The sequence below is a fragment of the Chlamydotis macqueenii genome, chromosome 17 (genome assembly GCF_036417535.1).
Source record: "Chlamydotis macqueenii isolate bChlMac1 chromosome 17, bChlMac1.mat, whole genome shotgun sequence".
Taxonomy (NCBI): domain Eukaryota; kingdom Metazoa; phylum Chordata; class Aves; order Otidiformes; family Otididae; genus Chlamydotis; species Chlamydotis macqueenii.
Window position 1 is genome coordinate 9,022,901 of NC_141572.1, and position 19,983 is coordinate 9,042,883.

At 53.3% G+C, this 19,983-nt stretch overlaps 1 protein-coding gene across 4 annotated transcripts; it reads right to left on the reverse strand.

Moving 5' to 3' along the window:
* Positions 1–7,382: 7,382 nt before the first annotated feature.
* Positions 7,383–19,695, reverse strand: TBX1 (T-box transcription factor 1). Of its 4 annotated transcripts, none has more exons than XM_086761519.1 (8): positions 19,254–19,695; positions 17,695–18,100; positions 14,320–14,421; positions 12,861–13,032; positions 12,515–12,670; positions 11,112–11,179; positions 10,800–10,900; positions 7,383–10,004 (listed from the first exon to the last, which is right to left on the reverse strand). In XM_086761519.1, exons 1-8 carry the CDS (start codon positions 19,444–19,446, stop codon positions 9,571–9,573), a joined length of 1,632 nt encoding a protein of 543 aa, XP_086617645.1. In that variant the 5' UTR covers positions 19,447–19,695; the 3' UTR covers positions 7,383–9,570. The 4 variants fall into 4 exon arrangements, with proteins under 4 accessions (XP_086617645.1, XP_086617644.1, XP_086617647.1 ...); XM_086761518.1 differs by having other exon boundaries at positions 17,695–18,151; XM_086761521.1 differs by lacking the exon at positions 7,383–10,004 and adding an exon at positions 10,250–10,469 and having other exon boundaries at positions 17,695–18,151.
* Positions 19,696–19,983: the final 288 nt, after the last annotated feature.

Below are 19,983 nucleotides of genomic sequence, written 5' to 3' on the forward strand. Positions count from 1 at the left end.
GCCTGGATTAATACTAGACAATGTTACAGCAACGCTGAGACGCAAGGTTTGATGTTTAAGCATGACCAGTGTGTTACCAAGAAAGTGATGGCGATGACTAAGGCATGGTTTTTCTGCCATTCATAGTATTCTAAAATTCCAGCCTGGGTTCCCCAACTAGAGTAATTTTTCCGCAAACCTGGCTGCGTTTAGTCTGTGCCCTACTCCTCTGGGGCATGCTGGAGGTTTCTTTCTTTTATAATGTGAAGAAAACTATCAAGAATTAAGATCATACTGGGGTTTTTTTTTTTGGCAATTAATTTAAGGATCTCACAGTATGAAATTAAATGCAAAAAAAAAACCCCTATGCCTGCACTGTCAGATAGAGGCAGATAGAAATGTAACTTTTTAAAGAGACTTAAATTGAAGCATACAAGTTGTGAAACTGGCCAACAACATCAAAGTATGCAGGAGCACGTAGCCATATTCTGGACACCAAATTCTTTGTCCCCGACCTTACCACATGTGCTCATCCCTTTTGGTCAAGACAAGACCAGCATCCAGAGCTTGGGCTGGTTAGTCGCTCAGTTATTCTTGTGCATGCTTTTATTTACCACCACCCCTTATCAAACACCACGAAATAACAAGCCTGTCTGGGTTAATCCATCTGCTCCACTATGCATTTTTAAAGCTATCAGCTGCATTTACTCAGCCTATTAAAAATTTTGTTTCAGAGTAGTGACACCCCCCAATACATTTAGTAGTAATACACACCCCCAAATACACTTAATGCTCACGTCTGAGGAGGTAAATTTTGGTTTAGCTATTAGTGGTTTATTCCTCTTCAATATAATCCATCACAAAAACTTTGACACTACAATGTATTATTAAACCACATAGTTGGGACCGTAGCAGCATAATCTCTCAGTTGCGAATGTTTTGCTCATCTGAATAGTAGTATGAAATATTTTCTCATGTTCTGTGTGCTGCTTTATTGTGACTTATCTCAGAGGAATCTGATTTGCAGTCCAGTATTATAGGAGGAGGGGAAGGAGGGAGTAAGGGGGCAAATCAAAATGAAGCAACAACTTGCCCATGTAAATTCAGTGATATAAAGATTCTGGAAAGCACAAAGGGCCTTGAAGCAAAACCCCTCCAGCAAGGTGCCACATTCCTTATGGGAAAAGGATAAGGATGGCAGGGAGGAAAAGTACCTAGAGCAAGCACATGGTGATACGTCTGTCTTTTCAAACTTGTGCACTAGATTATTTAATTTCAGAAGTATTTGCTCTCACCTCCTCACCATCCTTTTTAGAAAGTGTTGGAACACTAGGAAATCCTGTAAACCGCAGCCTACACCTCTCAAAAAGCCTGTGCTCACATAGAGAAGCATATATTTATTTCTTTACTATGAACAGTCATAATGCCAAGTCTTACGGTGCCACTGGAGACAGCAGCAGGAAGGGACCGGGGCCCTGCAGCAACCGTATGCACTGCAGGAAAACCATCCCGGAGCAGCAATGTCGATCTCCTTACAGGAGAGTGACATGGCAGTGTCTGTTACAATTTGAAGTTCTAATGAATTGCCTATTACAATACAATTGTCTATTACAATTTGAAGTTCTAATTTAAAAAAAAAAAAAAAGCAGCTGTGAGATTAGATTGAGATTACAGATGGATGCCATTTCCTCATAGTTTTTATTCACAGTATATGTAAATTAGGGCAGAAAAAAACTATAGAAATCCTTTGGCACTCTCTGGTCAGCAATGATCTGTCTTTCCTACCAGCCGCAGGATAGATTGATTCTGATTATGTCCAGCTCAGGGAACTAGGGAGGATGTTAAAATGCTGAGCCGTTATTCTGCTCCATAGCACTAGCATCTCATGCATGCAAAGGTATATTTTCCGGGCACCTATGGCACTGCTTGCTATAAACATGTTCTGACATAGGTAGGAGGAAGGTTAGTGCACTGGCCTACATAATAACTTTAAACATGGCAGAGAATGTGGACGTGGTATTTGGCTCCATGATAATTTTAAAAATTGCTAATATGAAATCTCACTGCTTCATGGATACATTGTTCACAGAAAAGCATCTAGGCTGCTTTTAACATAATGCTTACAGTAAGTATGGTCTTTTCAGATTTTTTTTTGCGTCAGATATTTTGATGGCATGCAGACTTGGCATCACGCTAAATAGAAACATTGAGTCTTTACTGTTTTATCTCTTGAGCTCATCTGGTTTGAAGTAGTTGACAACAAGCAGGAAAGGGAATAGAATGAAAGACTCACTTCATGTTTGCTGAAATAAAAGAAATGTGTAAGGCAGTGCTCAAATAAAATCAGCCTGGGAGGAGGGCCACTGCACTCCCCTCTCACCACCCCTCCTCTGCCCTTTCAAGATGATTGGAATGGGCGGCTTGGCCTGTAACCTCTCCACTCTCAGTGCTAGCTCGGGCTCCCCACTGGTGGAGCTCACACCCCAGCCAAAAGGCAGCTGAAACGGACAGGCTGGAGCACCGAGGGAGAAGGGGACCCGTCTGCCCCCCAGAACAAGGGACAATGGGAGCACTAAGCAAGCAGAATGAAAAAGCAAACACAAACACAGAGCCCTTGTCCATCAGCCAAGCTAAGACCATTGAAAAACTAGTAGTGCAAACACCTCACATCAAGGTGCTCCAGTAAGTTTCACATGTTGTTTATTCCATTTTAACTTCCTTTTGCAATTTACAGGTACAGCCGAAGGACTTCAGTCCAAGTACCTGGGCACTTGTGCAATTACTCCTATTACAGGCAAGGGCAGAACACAGCAATAGCACCAGGATCATCCTACCCACTGAAACAACTAGTGGGTTACTAACCAGAACCAGCTTCAGGGAAAGCATATTTGATTGCAGGAAAACATACCCCTTCCTTCTCCATCTACCAATGACCACTAAGAGCTGTTCATACAGGAACTACAAAATTCTGTAACTAGAACTCAGGCTAGAACAGCCAGAAAAGGGCACTTGCTTTCTCAGTGCGGTACACTGTTGGTCCTCTCTCAGAGGTGATGAGAGGCTGTCCTTTATCAGCTACAGAATGACTCCAGGAGTGTAAGATGGAAGTTGCTATACAAGTTTGCATGATATTACACCACATAGCACCTAGCTTTGAAAATGTGTATGCTCTCTTTCCCTCTATGCTGTTCCATCTCCTTAGAGAATTAAGTCCTAACTGTGACTTTTCTGGCTTTTGTTCTTAATTGCTTTGTTCCTAGTTCAAATTTATAATTTTAACCTAAATAGAAGTGAGTGATTTATTGTAATTATTTTGTATAGGCTGCTCTTCATAAACTTTTTTAAAAATCTGGAAAAACATTTAATTTCCCATATGGAAAGAACACATTTATCATACTTTACTTGGATATACTTGGCCAACTTGCACATATATGCAAAACATATGTGACATATTCAAGACTGAATTTCATAAAACAGAAATGCTATGAAATGTGATATAATAAATGTATTACACAGACATATGTGGCCAATTTATAAAACTATGGTATCTTTGGTAAATTTATAATAGGTCATTTCTATTAATGGGGGGGAATGAGTGGATTTTTCTGGCATATGCAACACATACATACAGTATTTTACATAGATTTCCTGAAGGGAGGTGGATCTTTGAAAAACAGACTTGTACATGTACATATATAGTGTATATGGGACGTGTCCATATTTCTCAAAATTAACGTATACCTTCAAAACCAGCTTTTGTTTTTTGTATTGATTGTGTGTACAATGTACTGGGCAGAAAAGAAAAAAAAAAGTATGAAATAATACTATTCTGGGAGATTAGCAGACCTCTGATACACTAGCTGGATTCCCACAGACAGTGACTGTCTCTTCTTTTAACAGAGAGTACATTTTACAAGCCCACAATATGCTCATGATAATGGCCAGTAATAGGTATCTTTGGGTACAATTACTTCCATCTAGTTGTGTCAAACACTCACATCAATTAAATACCTTACTGGCCAATTGAATTAGAATAATTAAATTGAGGAAAAAAACCTGCATAGGTTTAGAAAAAAGTTACACACATACACTACAGTCTACACTAGTAGACTGGACTCTTCACAATACCAGCTTATAGGAACGGCTGAATTATTGCTGGCTGATTATCCCCAAATTCTATCTCACAGATTACTGCCCTTCCTTATTGATGCCTGTGTGCTTCAAAGGTCAAATCTCTGGTTTATGAAATAAATCCCTACTTCTCTCTCAGGTTGCCCATGTCCACGCTTGGGCAGCAGCTCTCCAGGGCTCATTTTCCGTGTGCCCGCTCCGGCCCGTGCGCTGCCGGCTCTCCCCTCTGGAGGGAGCCGCTCTGCGGGCACGGCCGGGCGGCGGGGTGTAGCGGGGCAGCGACACCCGCACAGACCCCCCAGAGCCGCCCCCCCCTCCCCGGCAACACAGTGTCTGCTGGCTGCAGGGCAATTTAACATAAATGGCGCGTCAGGCCATTGCACCCGCTGCCTCAGCGCTCTGCCAGCAAAACCGCCTTTGTTTTCAACCCATCGTGAAACTGAACAACAGAAGGAAAAGCAACCAGCACACGGATGTAGGCGGAGAGACACACTCTTCCCTCACCCTCTGCCCCAGCCGTGTTCAGCAGGTTCACAGCAACTTTTTGAGCTCCTTGGACGAAGGTGCTAAAACTTGCTTTGCAAGTACTGCTGCCTTAGCTCTTGCAGCACTCCTCCGCGCAGCAGCGCTCAGCTCCCGCCCCCCGGACCTGACCCGGGGGTGCCTAACTCGCTTCCAACGGCTACGCAGATCCCTTTCCGTGCGCTGACTGTTGCACGGCACGAGCGAACCTGCGCTTATTCTTTCAGACCAGACCAAGGCGCGACGCCCCTTGGCCAGGGATCCAGGCATCACAAGCTGAGATCCACTCGCTGTAGAGTGAGGTGTGTTTGGCAGGGAGCACAGCACACCAGCTGAGGTGACCCTGAGCCGTGCAGCCCTGCTAGCCATGGCTCCTTGTAGGGATGCACTAGGAAGCCCCTAGCTCACGGGAGACCCACACTGTCCCCCAGTGGCATGGTGGCTGCAAAATGCCTCTTTATGCTTACTGCAGCCCTTGGATCATTCTCCACGCTGCAACCCACTGTTACACAGACTGCAGCACCAAGGAAGAGTACTTGCTCCCCTGGCAATGGCTGTGCGTATGCGTGCTTGAGATTGACTGAAGGGATGCCAACACCCCAGGACGCTGAGAGGCATCTACTGGGGACCACCTTCACAGTTCCACCCAAAGCAGTTCTAGGGTCACCCTGAGCAGGAGGAAAGATTAAAAAGAATATCCATGAAGTGTGTAAATGATGTGCATGAACACGGCAAGCACACAGAAGTCTCATCTCCATGCTCCTATCCTACATTGAATCTGGTCAGATCCAATAGCAAGGAAAAAATAAAACCATCACCAACAAAAAACCATTTCTGAAAACCTGAGCTATACTCAGTGTTTGAGGTAAGTGATCAAGCAAAGACCTCCCTTGTTTCACCTGTGAGTGCCTAATCCTGTATTTATCCACTGAGGTAAGTAATGCGGTTTTCAGACCTTTGGAGCAATCAGTAAATTCAGCCTGTACCTCTGGAAAATGGAGCCACACGGCTAATTTATTCTCTAGCCCTGTTTGGAAGAGACAAAGGGTGCTTGTACCCTCTGAGCTTGGGCCTCTTTTACCAGCAGCTTTTAAGTACACAATGTTATGTGTGACTTGAGGCAACCATAAGTAGAGGCATTGTCTGGAAATGCTGCGGCCTTCTTTCCAAGTATGTGCCATGGACATTGGCGATGGCATGTACTGCGTGAAGTTTGAACATATATGTAATCAAATCATATAAAGTCATTTTTCAAATGAAACTGCAATACATATAGACAAGGCATGGCCTGTATATGATATACCTTGACTAACTGGCTGACAGCTAACATCAAATTAAAGCGTTACAGCTTTTCTGCGATTTTCAAAAGGCTTCTGCTACTCAATGTGCAATGTTATGGGGGTTTTGTTTGTTTGAACTGGGGTTTTTTTGTTGTCATAGAAGAACACTGCTTACTTTCCAGATCTGGAACACTCTCATCCAGTGAGACAGACATAGCTGTACAAGGTGAAAACAGCAGTCAAAGCCCCAAGGAAGCTTAATTTAAGGACTAAAACATGACATGAAATTGACTGCTAACACGCTTAATACTAACATGTATAAGCACCTTGTATGCTGATGGCCTAAAAGCAAGGTTAGAAATACCACGTTCATAGTTAAAACTGTAGTCTTGATACAGCTGCATGGTCCCTCCTTCCCATTCAGATACAGGACTTCTGTAGTGGTTCTTCTAGCACAGGGGATAGACTAGTGCCCACAGCCATAGGTTGAAGTTCTGTGATTCTTCTCTTCTTCTAACAGAGTGTCATGGTTCTGGCTATGATAGAGTTAATTTTCACCTGAACTGAGAGAGGCACTGGAGCTGGTGGCACCTGTCACTGGGGTACACAGCTGGGATAGGTTACTAATTAGCCAACAGCTGGGATAGTTACCCAAATTAGCCAAAGGGCTGTTCCATCCCATGTGAGGGCATGCTCAATGTGTAAAGTGGGGATAGCAGGGAGGGGTAGGGTTTTGCTACTCAGGAGGGAGCTGGGTGTTAGGATCCACTCTGAGTTACTGTACTGTAAGTTATGTGCTTAAGTATATTCTGCTGCTACTTTTGTTTTCTCTTCCCCTGCTGTTCTGTTAAAAGAGTTTTTATCCCAACCCACGAGTTTTGTCTTTCTTTCTTTCCCAATTCTCCTCCTCATCCCACTGGGGGCAGTGGGTGGGGGATTGAGTGAGTGAGCAACTGTGTGGTATTTTAGCTGCTGAGTGAGGCTAAACTATGACGCAGAGATAAACTAAAAGTCCTACAATCGAGGCAAGGACCTTGAGCCACTTTCTGTAAGAGCACAGGTTCGTCCTACTGTCTCGGGTCATGCAGACCTCTCAGCTCATATGCAGTAAAGTATGTTTGAAAAGGTATGTGGCCAGACTGCACTGAGAGCCAGTGATACTTCTTGCAGCACTCTATGTATATTTAACAAACCTAAGTGCTTACAAATACAAACAGAAGTGTACAGTATGAATTTCAACCTGGGACACCAGCCCTACAAGCTTTTGTGTCGTGAGAGATCACTACAACCATGGGCAGCTCCAGCAAACATGGAGAGAGAAAGGGAGAGAGCAATTGCCTATGGAGATTTGCTCAGAATCAACCACTCCAGTTTAATATCCCTCCTTCTTGAAATGACCTTGTTTTGTAGGGGAGGTTTAGACTTCAGAGCAGACAAACTGACAAATACACACAAGTAATCAAACAAGAATGAAAGAAAGAAAGAAGAGGAAAAACATTTATAAATGTCACTGTCCAATGTCTTTTCAATTTAAATGAAATAAGATTATCTACATATATCTACAAATATCTACATGTATCTACACTGTTTGCAGATATGATTCTTTGGTTGTCTTCACTTTTTTTCCTACACTGCAACTACCAAGAAAAAAAAAAAGTGTTTGTATAATCTTTGAAAGAAATAATAAATATAACAACTTCATTAAATGTTTGACCAAAGCTTTGGCATTAATCAGTTTACAGATAACAAATCAAACTGAAAACTCTGAAATAACTGTGGCAAAGCAAGAGAGCACATCCCAGAGCCATTTCCCACTGACTAATAATAAGCACGAGGCTATTTTACATCAACCTTTCTGAGAACATTAATTATGATTTAGTCAGACACTAAGAATCTCACAATTCACTGCAAATGTCAAAATACATATTTCTTGCACAAATCTTTTTCATGGATCCAGATATATATTTTTTATAACAGAAAAAAAATACATAAAATATTCATGTTAGCCTGTATACCTTCTTAAAACCTTCTTAAAAGTTTTGGAAGCCCAAAGCCCACTGCCAGAGATGGAATAAACATCGCTATTAACACTGCCACCTGCACAAGGGAAGGATTATGTTTTAAAAGGTTTGTAGTGAAAATACACAAACATGGATGAAGAGAGGACTTAAAAAAAAAAAAAAACCAACAACAAAAAAAACCACCAAAACACTTCTTTTCATAAAGTCATGTGGAAGAATCAGAAAAGTGTTTATAATACTGTATACCAACACAGCTGAAGAGCTGTTCAATACCTTCTCTGAACACAAAGGGGCTGCCGTTCAGTTAGTATCTGACAAAAACCACAAGCCAACTATTCAAAACACATCACTGGAGAAACTGTGATGAACAGGCCCATCTTTTCAACAATAAGGAAAGACTACTGAAGGAAGATATTGAAGGAAAAACGAAGTACTTACCAGCTCTAAGAGGGAAGATGTAGCAAGCAGGTAGGTGGAGAATAGGTGCTTTGGGACTACTGCGGTTTGGATCAGCCAAATATAGGGGGTGAGGCATTCTGGGGGGAAAAACCTTGAAGTTTCTCTAAAAGGCACCTCTCAACAGGAGAGCATCAAGAGCTCGGGAAAGAACGTAGGAAGGCAGCACTGTGAGGCTGCCTGGGAAGCAGCCAGTCTACAAACTGCTGCTGAAAATACACAGCCTAAACTCTACGAGTATTCTCCCCAGCCCCCAGCTATTCTTTAAACCTTAGCACCCATTGCTGTGAAAACAAGAGGCTGTATGTGGCTGCGTTCTTGGCCATGGGCCCTTCTCAACAGCTCCAGAAAACACTGTTGTGGTTAAGTTGCCCCAATGAACCCCAAAACTCACAACCAGGTCAGGGCAGAGGGAGAAATGGACAATTAGTTCTGACAGTGAAGATTCAAAGTGTTCCTTTAAGCTAAACTCTGCTTCCTCTGACAGTCTCCTTGAAGAACCACCTGAGCAAACTGTGAAGGAGGCCAAGCATCCCCGAGGTAAGAGAGAGACTCATATCGACATGTAAGAATCGCACTCCATCCCCGGGGCTCGCCGCTGCCGGGAAGCTGGTGTCCGGCGGCGCTCACGGCCAGCTCCGTGCTAACGTTACACGTCCCGCTGAGTCTGGAAACACCTGTGGCACCACCAAAATTGGTGGCAATACCAAATCTCCACCAGAAGACCCGGCAGGGGAATGAGAAGGGGGGAAGTCACCTCACCGCCCTCCTACGACTTTCCAGCAGACCGACGGTTCTCAGTGCCCGGCAAGAACGGAGGCGCGGGGGTAGGGAAAAGGGAGATAACGACATATGGCTTCATTTATCAAAGTGCAGCTGCGGGTCACACGGCGACGGGGAGCACTCGGCGCGCCCCGGCCAGCCTCCGGCACCGCCGGGCCCCGCACCGCCCGCCGCCGTCGCCCGCCCTCACTGCCCGCCGACGGGCCGGGAGCGCGGTGCGGGTGCTCCCGCCTTCCTGCGATTGGGCTCTCCGATTGTCCATCAGGTCCAGCTGGCCTATCAGCTCACTCGTAAGGCGGGAAGAGAGGGGAAGTGGGGAGTGCGGTAACGGTCGCAGCACGCGCGGCAGCCGCCAGTCTCTCGCGCCGGGGCGAGTCGGCGGGGCACGCGCGGCGCCGTTATCTGGGCCCGTAGTCGTAGTTGGCGGGCGCGCCGGCCGACGAGTACATGTTGGCGGCCGCTGCCGCCGCTGCGGCCGCCGCATTCATGTGGTGGTGGTGGTGGTGGTAGCTGTGCCCGCGGATGCTGGGGAGGGGGTACGGGGCGGGCCGGCTCTTCGCCCCCAGGTAGTGGTCGTAGGCGGCGGCCGCCGCCGGCGGATACTTGTAGGGGTGATGGTGGAGCGGCTCCGAGGCGGCGGGCTCCAGGCGCAGTTCGTGGTGCGGCGGGCTGGGCCGGCCGCCGCCCGCCCCGCCCAACGGCACCAGGCCGCCGCCGCCCGGCAGCGCGGGGCTGAGGACGCGGGACATGAGCTGCTGGTGCGCGGCCTCGGCGTGCAGCACCGTCCCGCCGGCCGCCTCCCGCTCGTACTCCCGCCGGCTCTCGGCAGCATCTGCGGGGGCACACAGCGTCAGCACCGCCGCCCCCGGCGGGCCAGGCTTTAAACAGTGAATTTCAATAAATAAGAAAGCGGGGCGTAAAAGGTAAAAAGTGAGGCTTGCAAGCGAAGTGTGCAGCAGCGTGCAGCAGGAACCGGGGCTTGTGGGACAGGACCTTCTGACTGTGATAAATGGAGCTGAACTGACTGACAAGCTGGTACACGCCTGAAATTTTTGCAATTGTGTAACACTAAACAAATACAGACTTCCCTTTATTTCGCAGGCCCGGAGTGTGTTGGAAGAAAGGCCCTCGGTTGTCTTTGCAGTTGTTTGCGTAATGGAAAAGGAGTCAATGGGCAGAGGTGCTGTTCAACCTGACTGCAGCTCCTGAATGGGAGCGGGTCAGCCCTGAATGCGCCGCCGAGGTGCGTGAAAAGGGCAATGCGAGGAAGAGCCAGCGGCCATTGCTGCGTCCCTGCCTGAAAAGTCAAAATTGCTGCCGAAAAGTCAAAAATGGGACACTAAAGGAAAAGGGTGGTGGTTTTTAAAGCAAAAAAAAAGTTGTTTAAGCGCAACAACAGTGAGTGTTTTAGATCTACGAAGAATGAATTAGGCTGTGAAGGTGGCTATTTTTGTTTAAAAAATAGGTGGTAGCGCAAAGCTTGTTAGCAATGGGGCCGTGCCCGCTGCAGGCAGCTGTGCACCAGTGTGGTGTGCGTGGCTGGCTCTGAGCATGCATGCGCTGAGGCCGGCTGTGCAGGCCAGCAGGTCCGGGGTGACAGGCTGGGCCGGCCAGTGGGGGCTCTCACCTTTCTCTGTCCCGTTCTGGTGGGCTGGGGAAGAGACTGGATTCCGGGATCTGGCAAAAGCGCTCATGAGAGGAAGGGCCCCTGGCCTGTGATTCCTAGGCCTGGAAGAAGAAGAAGGGGAAAAGTGATATGGGGCTGATGGTCCAACAGAACGGGCACTTGGAACGATGCTGCTGTGAGCTACAGCCAGTAAACAGGGCCTGACCCAGTGTAGCCCAAACTCCATGCAAGCCTTGTGCAAATGTAAGCTGGGCAGGTGTATACGAGACTGGGGGTGAGAGTGGGGTGTAGTTGTAGTCAATAAAGACTTACCAGTCCTCAGGGTCGCAGTCTCTGAATCCCTTGGCGAAAGGGTTGCTGGCGATCTTCAGCTGCGTGATCTGTAAGGAGAAGTGGGGAAATGTCTCACAGCAGCTCCCTGGTCAGACAGCAAGCATGTCCCTGAGCAGGCTTTTGGAGGCGGCGGTGCCTGGTGTAATGGAGAGGGCCCGGGTGGCCAGTGGAGCCGGGGCACGCTCTGCCACAGAGCACAAACACATGTTTTCCCTCTGTTAGGAAATGCGGGCTAGTACGCTATCTAATACGAGTTCAAGGCGAAGGGAGAGGCAGCCCGAGTCGGCTGCAAAGGCTGTGTAAATGCACTTGTAAGAAAATGCCACATTATATGGGTCACCACCAGAGCAGCTAAGACAAATCACTGGATAAATCATACTTATGTATTTATTTAATTCGCCGGGGAGAAGGCAGGACATTTTCTATATTTAAGCAAATCCACGGATAAAGTATGTGATTGTGAGTTTCCGGAATGGGTTGAAAAACAAACTTTAAGCCCCTCAGTGACAGTTCCAGCCTTAGAGGTCAAACTGATAGAAAGCAGGAGAGAAAGAGCAGCTGTCCGGAGCCATCAGGCAAATGCCAGCCGGGGAGGGACTCGGGAGCCCCTTAAAGGCACAGCCTTGCTCTGGCCCCACCGGCCCGACCGCAGCATCCTGGGGGGACCCCGGGTCAGTTTGCTCGGGGCCACTGCAGAGGGTGGCACCGCGGCCAGCTGCTCGGGGACAGCCCCGCGACCCAGCCCCGCAGGGGCTGCGGCATCAGCGCAGAGCGAGGCTCTTCGGAGCAGCGCTGAGAAGCCCCTGCTATGAAATCGTATTTGCACTCGCGGCTGGGATTCCTTCTCTTTACATTACAGTGATGCGATTTAAAGAAGCAATTGGATTAACTGCTGTCCAGAAATCCGCATCAGATTGTCGGGGGTGGGTTGTTTTCTTTCGTTTTGTTTCGTTTTTTAAACGAAATTGTATTCTGGGGAGGAACAGAACGAGCTCAGAGAAGTAAAATCACAGATTTATCCAAACAAATTGTGAGTGACATTTCGCAGCGGGAAGCCTGTAGTTTCCCAGCTAGCCCCAGTCTCGGGTTTACACAGGTAACGAGGTCCCCCCGACCGTGGGGAGCTGGCGGTGGGGCTGGAGCTCACGTCCCGCCCCCGGCATGCGGCGATGCGACTCTGTGCAGCGCCCCGGTTATCCGGTTCCTTGCGCTGTCCCGGAATGGGTTTAGCATATGGGGAGGAGGCGGGAACACCCCTCGGCACCCCCGTCGGACACCCGCAGCCCAGGAGCCGGGCGAAGGGGCTGAGCCCGCACCCCTGGTACCTCCGGGGCAACCCCAACCCCCCTTTTTCGTTGCCCCGCGCCCCGCTGCCGCCTCACCCGGTGGTTCTGGTAGGCGGTCACGGCCGTGAAGCGCGTCTCCTCGAAGACGAAGGTTTTGAAGTTCTCCTCCGCATATTTCTCGCTGTCTTTCCGGGGGTCCACGTAGACCACGTGAAAACGGGGTTGGTATCTGTGCATGGAGTTCAAAATGATCTGAATGATAAAACGAGCAAGGAGACAATAACTGATCCAGGCGGAGCATGGAGAGAGGAGAGCGCAGCCCCCGGCCCTGGGCTGGGGCAGGACGGGGGTGCAAGCAGGGGCACCCCACGGGAATCACGGCACGGGGTCTTCCCTCCCAGTGTGGCCCCGCGTTTGACACCTTCCGCCTGGGAATACTTACATGCCCGTTGTCATCCAGCAGATTGTTGGTCAGTTTGAGCTTATCGAAGGAAACGATCTGCTTCATCCACTGGGCCCCTTTCGCCGGGGAGTCCGGGTGGTAGTGCACCCTCCCGGGGGTGGCGGGGTCGGCTTTGCCGGCCACCAGCCAGGAGGAGCTGTGGAAGGCGTACCTGCCAGGGGGAGGGCACCCTCAGCCCGGGGGGCTCCGCCACCACCCCCATCGGGCTGCAGCGCCCCGTGTCCCCGCAGGATCCGGCCCAAGAGGGTCCCCAGCCACCTCCCCCATTGCTCCCGCGTCCCACAGCAATGACAGGAACGAGCTCTTCTCCACAGCGGGGGTAAAATAATATTTTATCGGGTCGCTGATGGAACCAGTGGGAGAGAAATCTGCAGGATAGAGGAATCTACAGCTACCTGTGCAGATTTGTGAGAGAAGCCACAAAAGCTCCCCCTTCCTCAAAAAAAAAAAAAAAAAAAAAAAGGTGAAAGGGAGCCCTCTATACAGTAACGTTCAGGCTTTAAGTGAAGAGTGGAAATGTATGTGTAGATTAATAGGTCCAGAGTTTAGCAGCCTTGTTTCATTCTTTCAAAGTACATATTCAACAGTAACATTTAAAACAAAGAAACCAATCTTCTATACACGTGTTTACTTTAAAAGCCAGTGTTTGCACAGGGGGAATTAGACACCATTGGACTCGAGCAGAAACATTACTTTTTAAAGATATACTCAATTGGATGTTATATATCCCACTTCCCTTGACAAGCAAACATTTTTAGGACGCCCTGAGAATTTGGATATCTGTCTAAATATTTATATATTGGACCCTGCGATTCCTATGCAGGCTGCCTGCTCGGCGTCCCAATCTAAAGCTAAATACATAATGCGCCTTTCACCGTCTTTAAATTAAAGGAGTTGCAAACCAGACCACATCACTGCCTTGCGAGTCGCCGGTTTCCAAGGCCTTTCCTAGGCTGCTGCTGGAAGCAAGGGCAGGGGTTTGCGGCTCGGCCGGTGCCTTTCCAGAGCACAAACCCCACTCTTTTCAGCCAGGCACCCGGCGGGAGGCTAGGGCACTCGAGGAGCACGTGGGGTGTGTTTGTCAGGGGGAACGGGCGTTTGCCGGGTGGAGAGGGAGAGCAAGGAGACGGGGAGGACTTTTCTGCAGGCTGCTCCTGCCCCGCAGCCCCGCGGAAACCCGCACTTCTGCCTGCCCCGCGCCAGTCTGGCCCCGGCCGCTGCGGCCGTTGTGCGAAAGGCGAGGGGGCGAGAGATGACTCGTTGCAACGGTGTGAAACAGACCCCGGGGCAGCCTCATCCCGCGCCTCCTCCTCGTCCCTCACCGACGCGTGTCGGGCCCAGGGGGCACCCCCGACCCCCGGGAGGGCACTGGGGGCGGGCAGCGACCCGACAGCCGCTGCAGCGCCGAGCACCGCGGGGTGGGCAGGGCGTTACTTGCCGGTATCGCTTGTCGTCCACGGGGACGAAGTCCATTAGGAGCATGTAGTCAGCCATGGGGTCCATCCCGAATATCTTCACCTGGAAGGTGGGGAACATGCGCCTGGCACAGAGAGGAGAGAGAGGAGAGCTGAGTTGAGGGGCAGCGGGGAGCCCCGCAGCCTACCCAGCCCTTCCCCTCCAGCTTCCCCGACGCCCGCCCGGTTGCGATGCCAGCTCCCCTCGCAGGAACCGCCGGCCGGCACGGGAGAAAAAGGCAGATGCAGCCGGGCAGCGTAGGGAGAGGGACTGCCGCGGCCCCTTGCAGCCCCCCGAAGGATGGGAGGCCCTGCCTCTCCCGCCGGCTCCGGGACCGTTTGTGCCGGACAGCCGAAATGCCCCGCCGCGGCGAGACGCAGACGCCGGCAGGGAAACGAGCATCACCACCGCCTTTGCCATGGGGAGACACAAGTGAAAACAGTTTGCTCCCCGCGGTTTCCCCATCCTTCCAGCTGATCTGATTTGAGGCAGAGGCGAGGCATTACCCCGTCTCCGGACCCACACCTGAGCCAGGGGTAGAGCTCCGGGGGTACGTCCGGGCCCTCCTGAGGGCGACCCAATGGAACCGAGGTCCCTTTTCTGCAGCTTCTTCCCTCCCCAAATCTGCGCCCGTTTTCAAGCAGCGGTTACAGCGGCAGCGTGGTCCCCGGGGCCAGCGGGGGACACTCCGCAGCCCATCGAGGCGGAGACACTCGCGGCGGGCCGGGGCTAGAGGGCACCGGCCATCGCCCAGCGAGCCCCTTCCCGGCCCCGCTTCGCCGTCAGAGCCCGGCTCCCGCATCTTTGCGGGGAGAAAGGAGAGCCAGAAAGAGTCCGGGGCTCCCGAGCAGGGCAGGTCGGCCCCGGGGGCTGTCGCCACTGCTCTGCTCCGCGCAGATCGCCGGAGACCCCACGCTAAGCTGGAGGCACGGGTCCCGCGCTCAGGGAGGGCACGATTCCTTCGAGGGGCCGCTGAGCAAATGCGATCGCGGGTGGGCTAAGGGAAGGGGCCGGGGCGGCCCCCTGATCCCTTCCTCTGCACACCCTGGAGACAGGGCCTGGCCCGCGGCTCCCCGGCGGGACGCGCCGAAGATGCGCCCTCACGTCCGGGCTCCTTACGGCTTCGGGTTTGGTTTTTTTTTTTTATATACATATATATATATATATATACACACACACACACACACTCCCCCCGCCCCGAATAGGAAACCAAGCGAGCGACAGCAGGCGGCATTTCGGGAAGGGGGTTTGCAGCCGTTGAAAAACCAAACTCCCAACACCCCCTTGAAAAACAACGCGATCAGACCCAGACGTCGAGAGCCCCCCCCGGCTCGTTCTCGGGGAGCACGGCCGGACCTGCTGTACGTCTTCCCGGGGATTTTTTGGTTGTGTGCCGCTGCCCTCCGCCGAGGACAAGCTGCCTGCCTTCACCGCGGCCAGGGCGATGGGGCAGCAGCGTCTGGTCCCGCAGCTCCTTCCAGTCCGGGCCCGGCACCGCCGGGCAGCATCGGGATCGGGCGGCTGCGGCTGCCTCTCTGTAACGCTTTAGCAAACTGGAGGACGTTTCTAATCGCTTCCTCTGTTATTATTATTTTTAAAGGTGTAAAAGCCCCCATTAACTCCAGTTCCGGTGTTTCTTATTTTAAAACTCAGTTTTAAAACAAACAACCCGGGAAGATAAGGCCCACCTAGACAAACAGCAGGGCCAGCCCAGAGGCGCTGGGGGAGCGTAGGCTTTGCAGCGCCTTCCCTGAGTCTTTTCCTGACAATTTTACCCCGTTTTCTCCTGTTTTTACCCGCCTGCCTGGAGATCTGTCGGTGACATAAAGTAAACGAAGAGGAGGGGGGAGAAAGCCCTTGATTCAAATCCCGTTGTTTCATTTCTGAGCCCTCTTGGAGCGGGGTATTTGCAATCCTTTCGCTGGCCTGGCAGAGCGAAGAAAGCCAGATCGAAGACCTCCTGTTTGCAGAGAGCCTCCGCTTGCAGCCTGAACGACCTTTTCCGCTAAGGAAAGCAGTGGCGAGCCCAGCGCCGGGCTCGGGGGCCGCGGCTGGAGACAGCGGGGCTGCGAGACCCGGCGCCGGGGCAGGCATCGGCTGCGGGAAATCACGGCCGGGGTCCCGCAGCGCAGCGCCAGCCCCTCCACCGGCTGCTCTTCAACCGGGCGCTGCGGTGATTTTTTTTTCATTTTAGTAAGTTGATAATTTTTTTTTAATGCAATTGTGTATATAAAAATATATTTCATTTTTTGCACCTTCGGGACTCTCAGCGCTTGTGCTGGACCCTTTCGGAGAGGAGCCCGCGCGGCCGCGCTGCGCCTATCTCCCCGGTGCCCGGGGCTCCAGCCGCCGCCGCCATCCCCGGGGATAACTGAGAGCAAACACCGGGGGATTTGTTAATTTGTTTGGTTTTATTTTCTTCACCCCTCCGCCAGATCGCTTTAAATCAAGGGAAGAGACCAGATCCCAAGCAATCCGCTCGCCCCCCACCCCCGCCCCAAGGCAGCGTTTGGCCGCAGCCTGCGCGGGGAAAGCCCCGCACCTATGCCCGAGCCGCCGCGCTTCCCGGCGATTGCAATTAAATGTAGTAATTAATAAACGTACTTGGGGCTCCCCTTCCCTCTGCATGCTTTGCTCGTTTCTAACGAGCATCAGCCGCTTCCTTTGTTCCCTGGCCGGGAGCGGGGTCCCGGCTCCGCCGAGCCGAGCCGGGCGGCCGGAGCAGGGCCGAGCAGAGCCGGGTGCCGCCGGGCTCGTTACTCGATAGTCGGGAAACGCGACAGTCCCGGAGGACGTTTCAAGGTGCAGAATCAGGGTCTATTTGCGCCCCCGCCGGAAGAAACAGATCTGCCCGCGCTAAAAATGTATTTAGTTACAGGTATCGCACGGGTTGGTTTGTTATTTTTTTTTTCTGTCCCCGGCGTTCCGTTGCTGTCCGCCCTGGGAGCACCGTTTGCCCCGCAGACACGGCTGTAAGCGGCCGAAAGCCGGAGGCTCCCGGCGGAGCACAACGCTCTTTCCGCGGGGAGCGAAGCCCGGCGCGGGGCGCACGGCTCGGCTCGGCTCCCCCGGCCCGGCTCGGCCTGCCCGCCGCCCCCCGCACGCCTTCGCCTCCAGCCCGCAGCGGCCGCGCGTTCTTCCCCGCAGCACCCGAGGCCTGCGGGCCGCACGAGCTCGCCGCAGGAGAAGCGCTGGGATCGAAGGATGGCAACTGCCGAGCCGGGCCGCCCTCATCTCGCCCTTGACCAGCCTCGATTCCCCCCCGCGCCCAAACCGCGAATGCAACCGCCTGCGGCCGGGCCCGCGGCCGGGCTCTCCCGCCTCGGCTGGCCTGGGTGCCCGGGGGCTCCGCACTGACCTGCCGGCCTTGGTGACGATCATCTCGGTGCCCAGCTGGTTGAACTCGTCCCACAGCGCCTTCATCTCCAACTGGACGCTCACGTTGGCCACCTTCGGGTTCTTCTTCACCGGCGCCTTGGCCGCGGCGGCCGCCCCCGCGGAGCAGCCCGAGACGGCGGCCGGCCCCGCGGCGGTTCCCCCGGCCCCCTCGGGCGGCTCGGGGCCGGGGGGCGGCGGGTTGGCCCCCGCCGCCGCCCCGCCGAAGGGGTAGCCGTGCTGGGGCTGGGGCGGCGGGTGCGGGTGCTGCTGAGCCGTGCAGGGCTCGTAGTGCGGCGGCTCATGCTGTGCGTACGGGTCCCCCGGGGAGGGGGAGAGGTGGTACCCCCCGGAGGCGTTCAGGCTGCTCAGGCTGTTGGCCGTGAAAGCTGCAACATCGCAAAAATGGGACAGCTGGGTGAGCCAGGGGCTGGAGATAGCTGAAATCATTCCAAAAACAGGCGGTCAGGGCTCCGCTCCGGCTCCCGCTTTCCCCCCGCTCCGCGCCGCTCCGCGGGGTGCCCTCCGCCTCCTCCTGCCCGCGCCCAGCCCAGCGGGGCGCCTCCCCCTTTCCGCTCTGCTTGGCCCCAGCCCCGCTCCCCCCGGGGCAGGCGGGGAGCTCGCTGCTCCCGATGCCTGCCTGCCTCGGCTCTTTTCTTTTTTTTTTTTTCCCTTTTTTTTTTTTAAATTTCCTTTCTTTTTTTTTTTTCCCTTTGCAAACCCAAGAGATCTGCCAAGAGCCGCAGCGGTGCAGAGCCCGGGCTATCTCTGCAGAAGGCCTCTCTCACCGCACACGATTTGGGACAAAGCGAACACCCACCCCCCGAAAAAAAAAAAAAAGGGGGGGGAACTAAATGAAAGAAACCGGTTCTTATTTCCGTGTAGCTAAGTTGCAGCAGGTTACGTCCCCCGCTCTGGGGTCGTGGCTGACAGGGGAAGACGGACATGGTTTGGCAATCCCCCCTTCTTTCCATCCCCAGGCGACAGTGGGGGAACAGACGGGGACCAGAGCAAAGCTGCGGGTCCGCGCCGAGTTGCGCCGGGGCGGCCCCGGCCGCGCAGCCCTCAGCCGCTGGCCCGAGCGGGCCCTGCGGTGCATGACAGGCCACCCCGGGGAACGCACGGCTCCTTCGCATCCCGTCCGAGGCTGAGAGGCTCCTCCAGGTCCTGGGGATCTCTCGAGTTATTTCCGCCGCGGCCCCCAGGCCGGAGAGGGGCTGCAGAGCCGACGGGAGCCGAGCCCCGGCCTGCCGCTGCCCGGGGCACGGCCGGCGCTGTCGTCGGATGCTCCAGAACCCCCGAAGAGACGCGGGTCCAAGCGGCGGAGCCGTCGGAAGCGGGCAGAGCCTCATTCTCCAAAGGAGGGCTGCGGGGACCCGGGGGCGCCAGGGAAGAGGCACGGCAAAACCCCCTCCGACCGGCCCCGCGGGCAGGCCGCGCTCCCTGCGCTCCTCGCGGCTTCGGGACGCGTAAAAACACTCCGAGACGCGGTGGCCGGGGGTCCCGTCCCCGCAGCCGTGCGGGGCCGAGCGCGGCGCTCACCTTCCATGTCCCTGGTGACGGTGCTGAAGTGCATCTTCTGCGGGCGGCTGCCGGGGCGGGCGGGCGCGCTGCGGCCGCCGCGTCGCTCCTCCAGCGCTCCCTGCCCTGCTTGCTCGGCGGCGGCGGCGACTGAAATCAGAGAGGCGATACTGAAAGCATTTGCCTTGGGAGACAGAGGGCTGTTTTCGTCCATAGGGGAGACACCAATGCAGGAGCAGCAGCCGCGGCAGCCTCCCACCACGAGCCCCCCCTCCCACCTCCTCACTCCCCTCCTTTCTACCGCGCCATCCAGGGAGGTGCGAGAGACCCCCCTCCTTCCAGACGGGGGGGGCGGGGGGGGGGAGGAAGGCTTTAAAAAAACAACAACAAAACAACCTACAACAGAAAACAACCCAAACTGTCTGTACTCCCCCCCGGGAAGGGCGTTGGGGAGCAAGAAACTTCCCCGGGGCCCTTTGCAGCCAGCGCCGAGCACCGCAACGGCCGGATCGAGCCCTATCGGAGAGAGGGGAGCGGGGAGGGGGAATAAATAAATAACCCCACGAATTTCTTCCTCGGGGACTCAGTTTCTCTCCCCCTAACTTCGTTCCCTGCGATTTATTAATTTATTTTTCTCTCTTCCCTTCCCCCAACCACCACCTCCTACTTCTCCCCCCCCGTCCCCTCCTTTTCTCCTGCACGTAGGGAAAGTGGCTCCCTTATAGGCGCTTTCCCCCATTCAGTGGCTGGG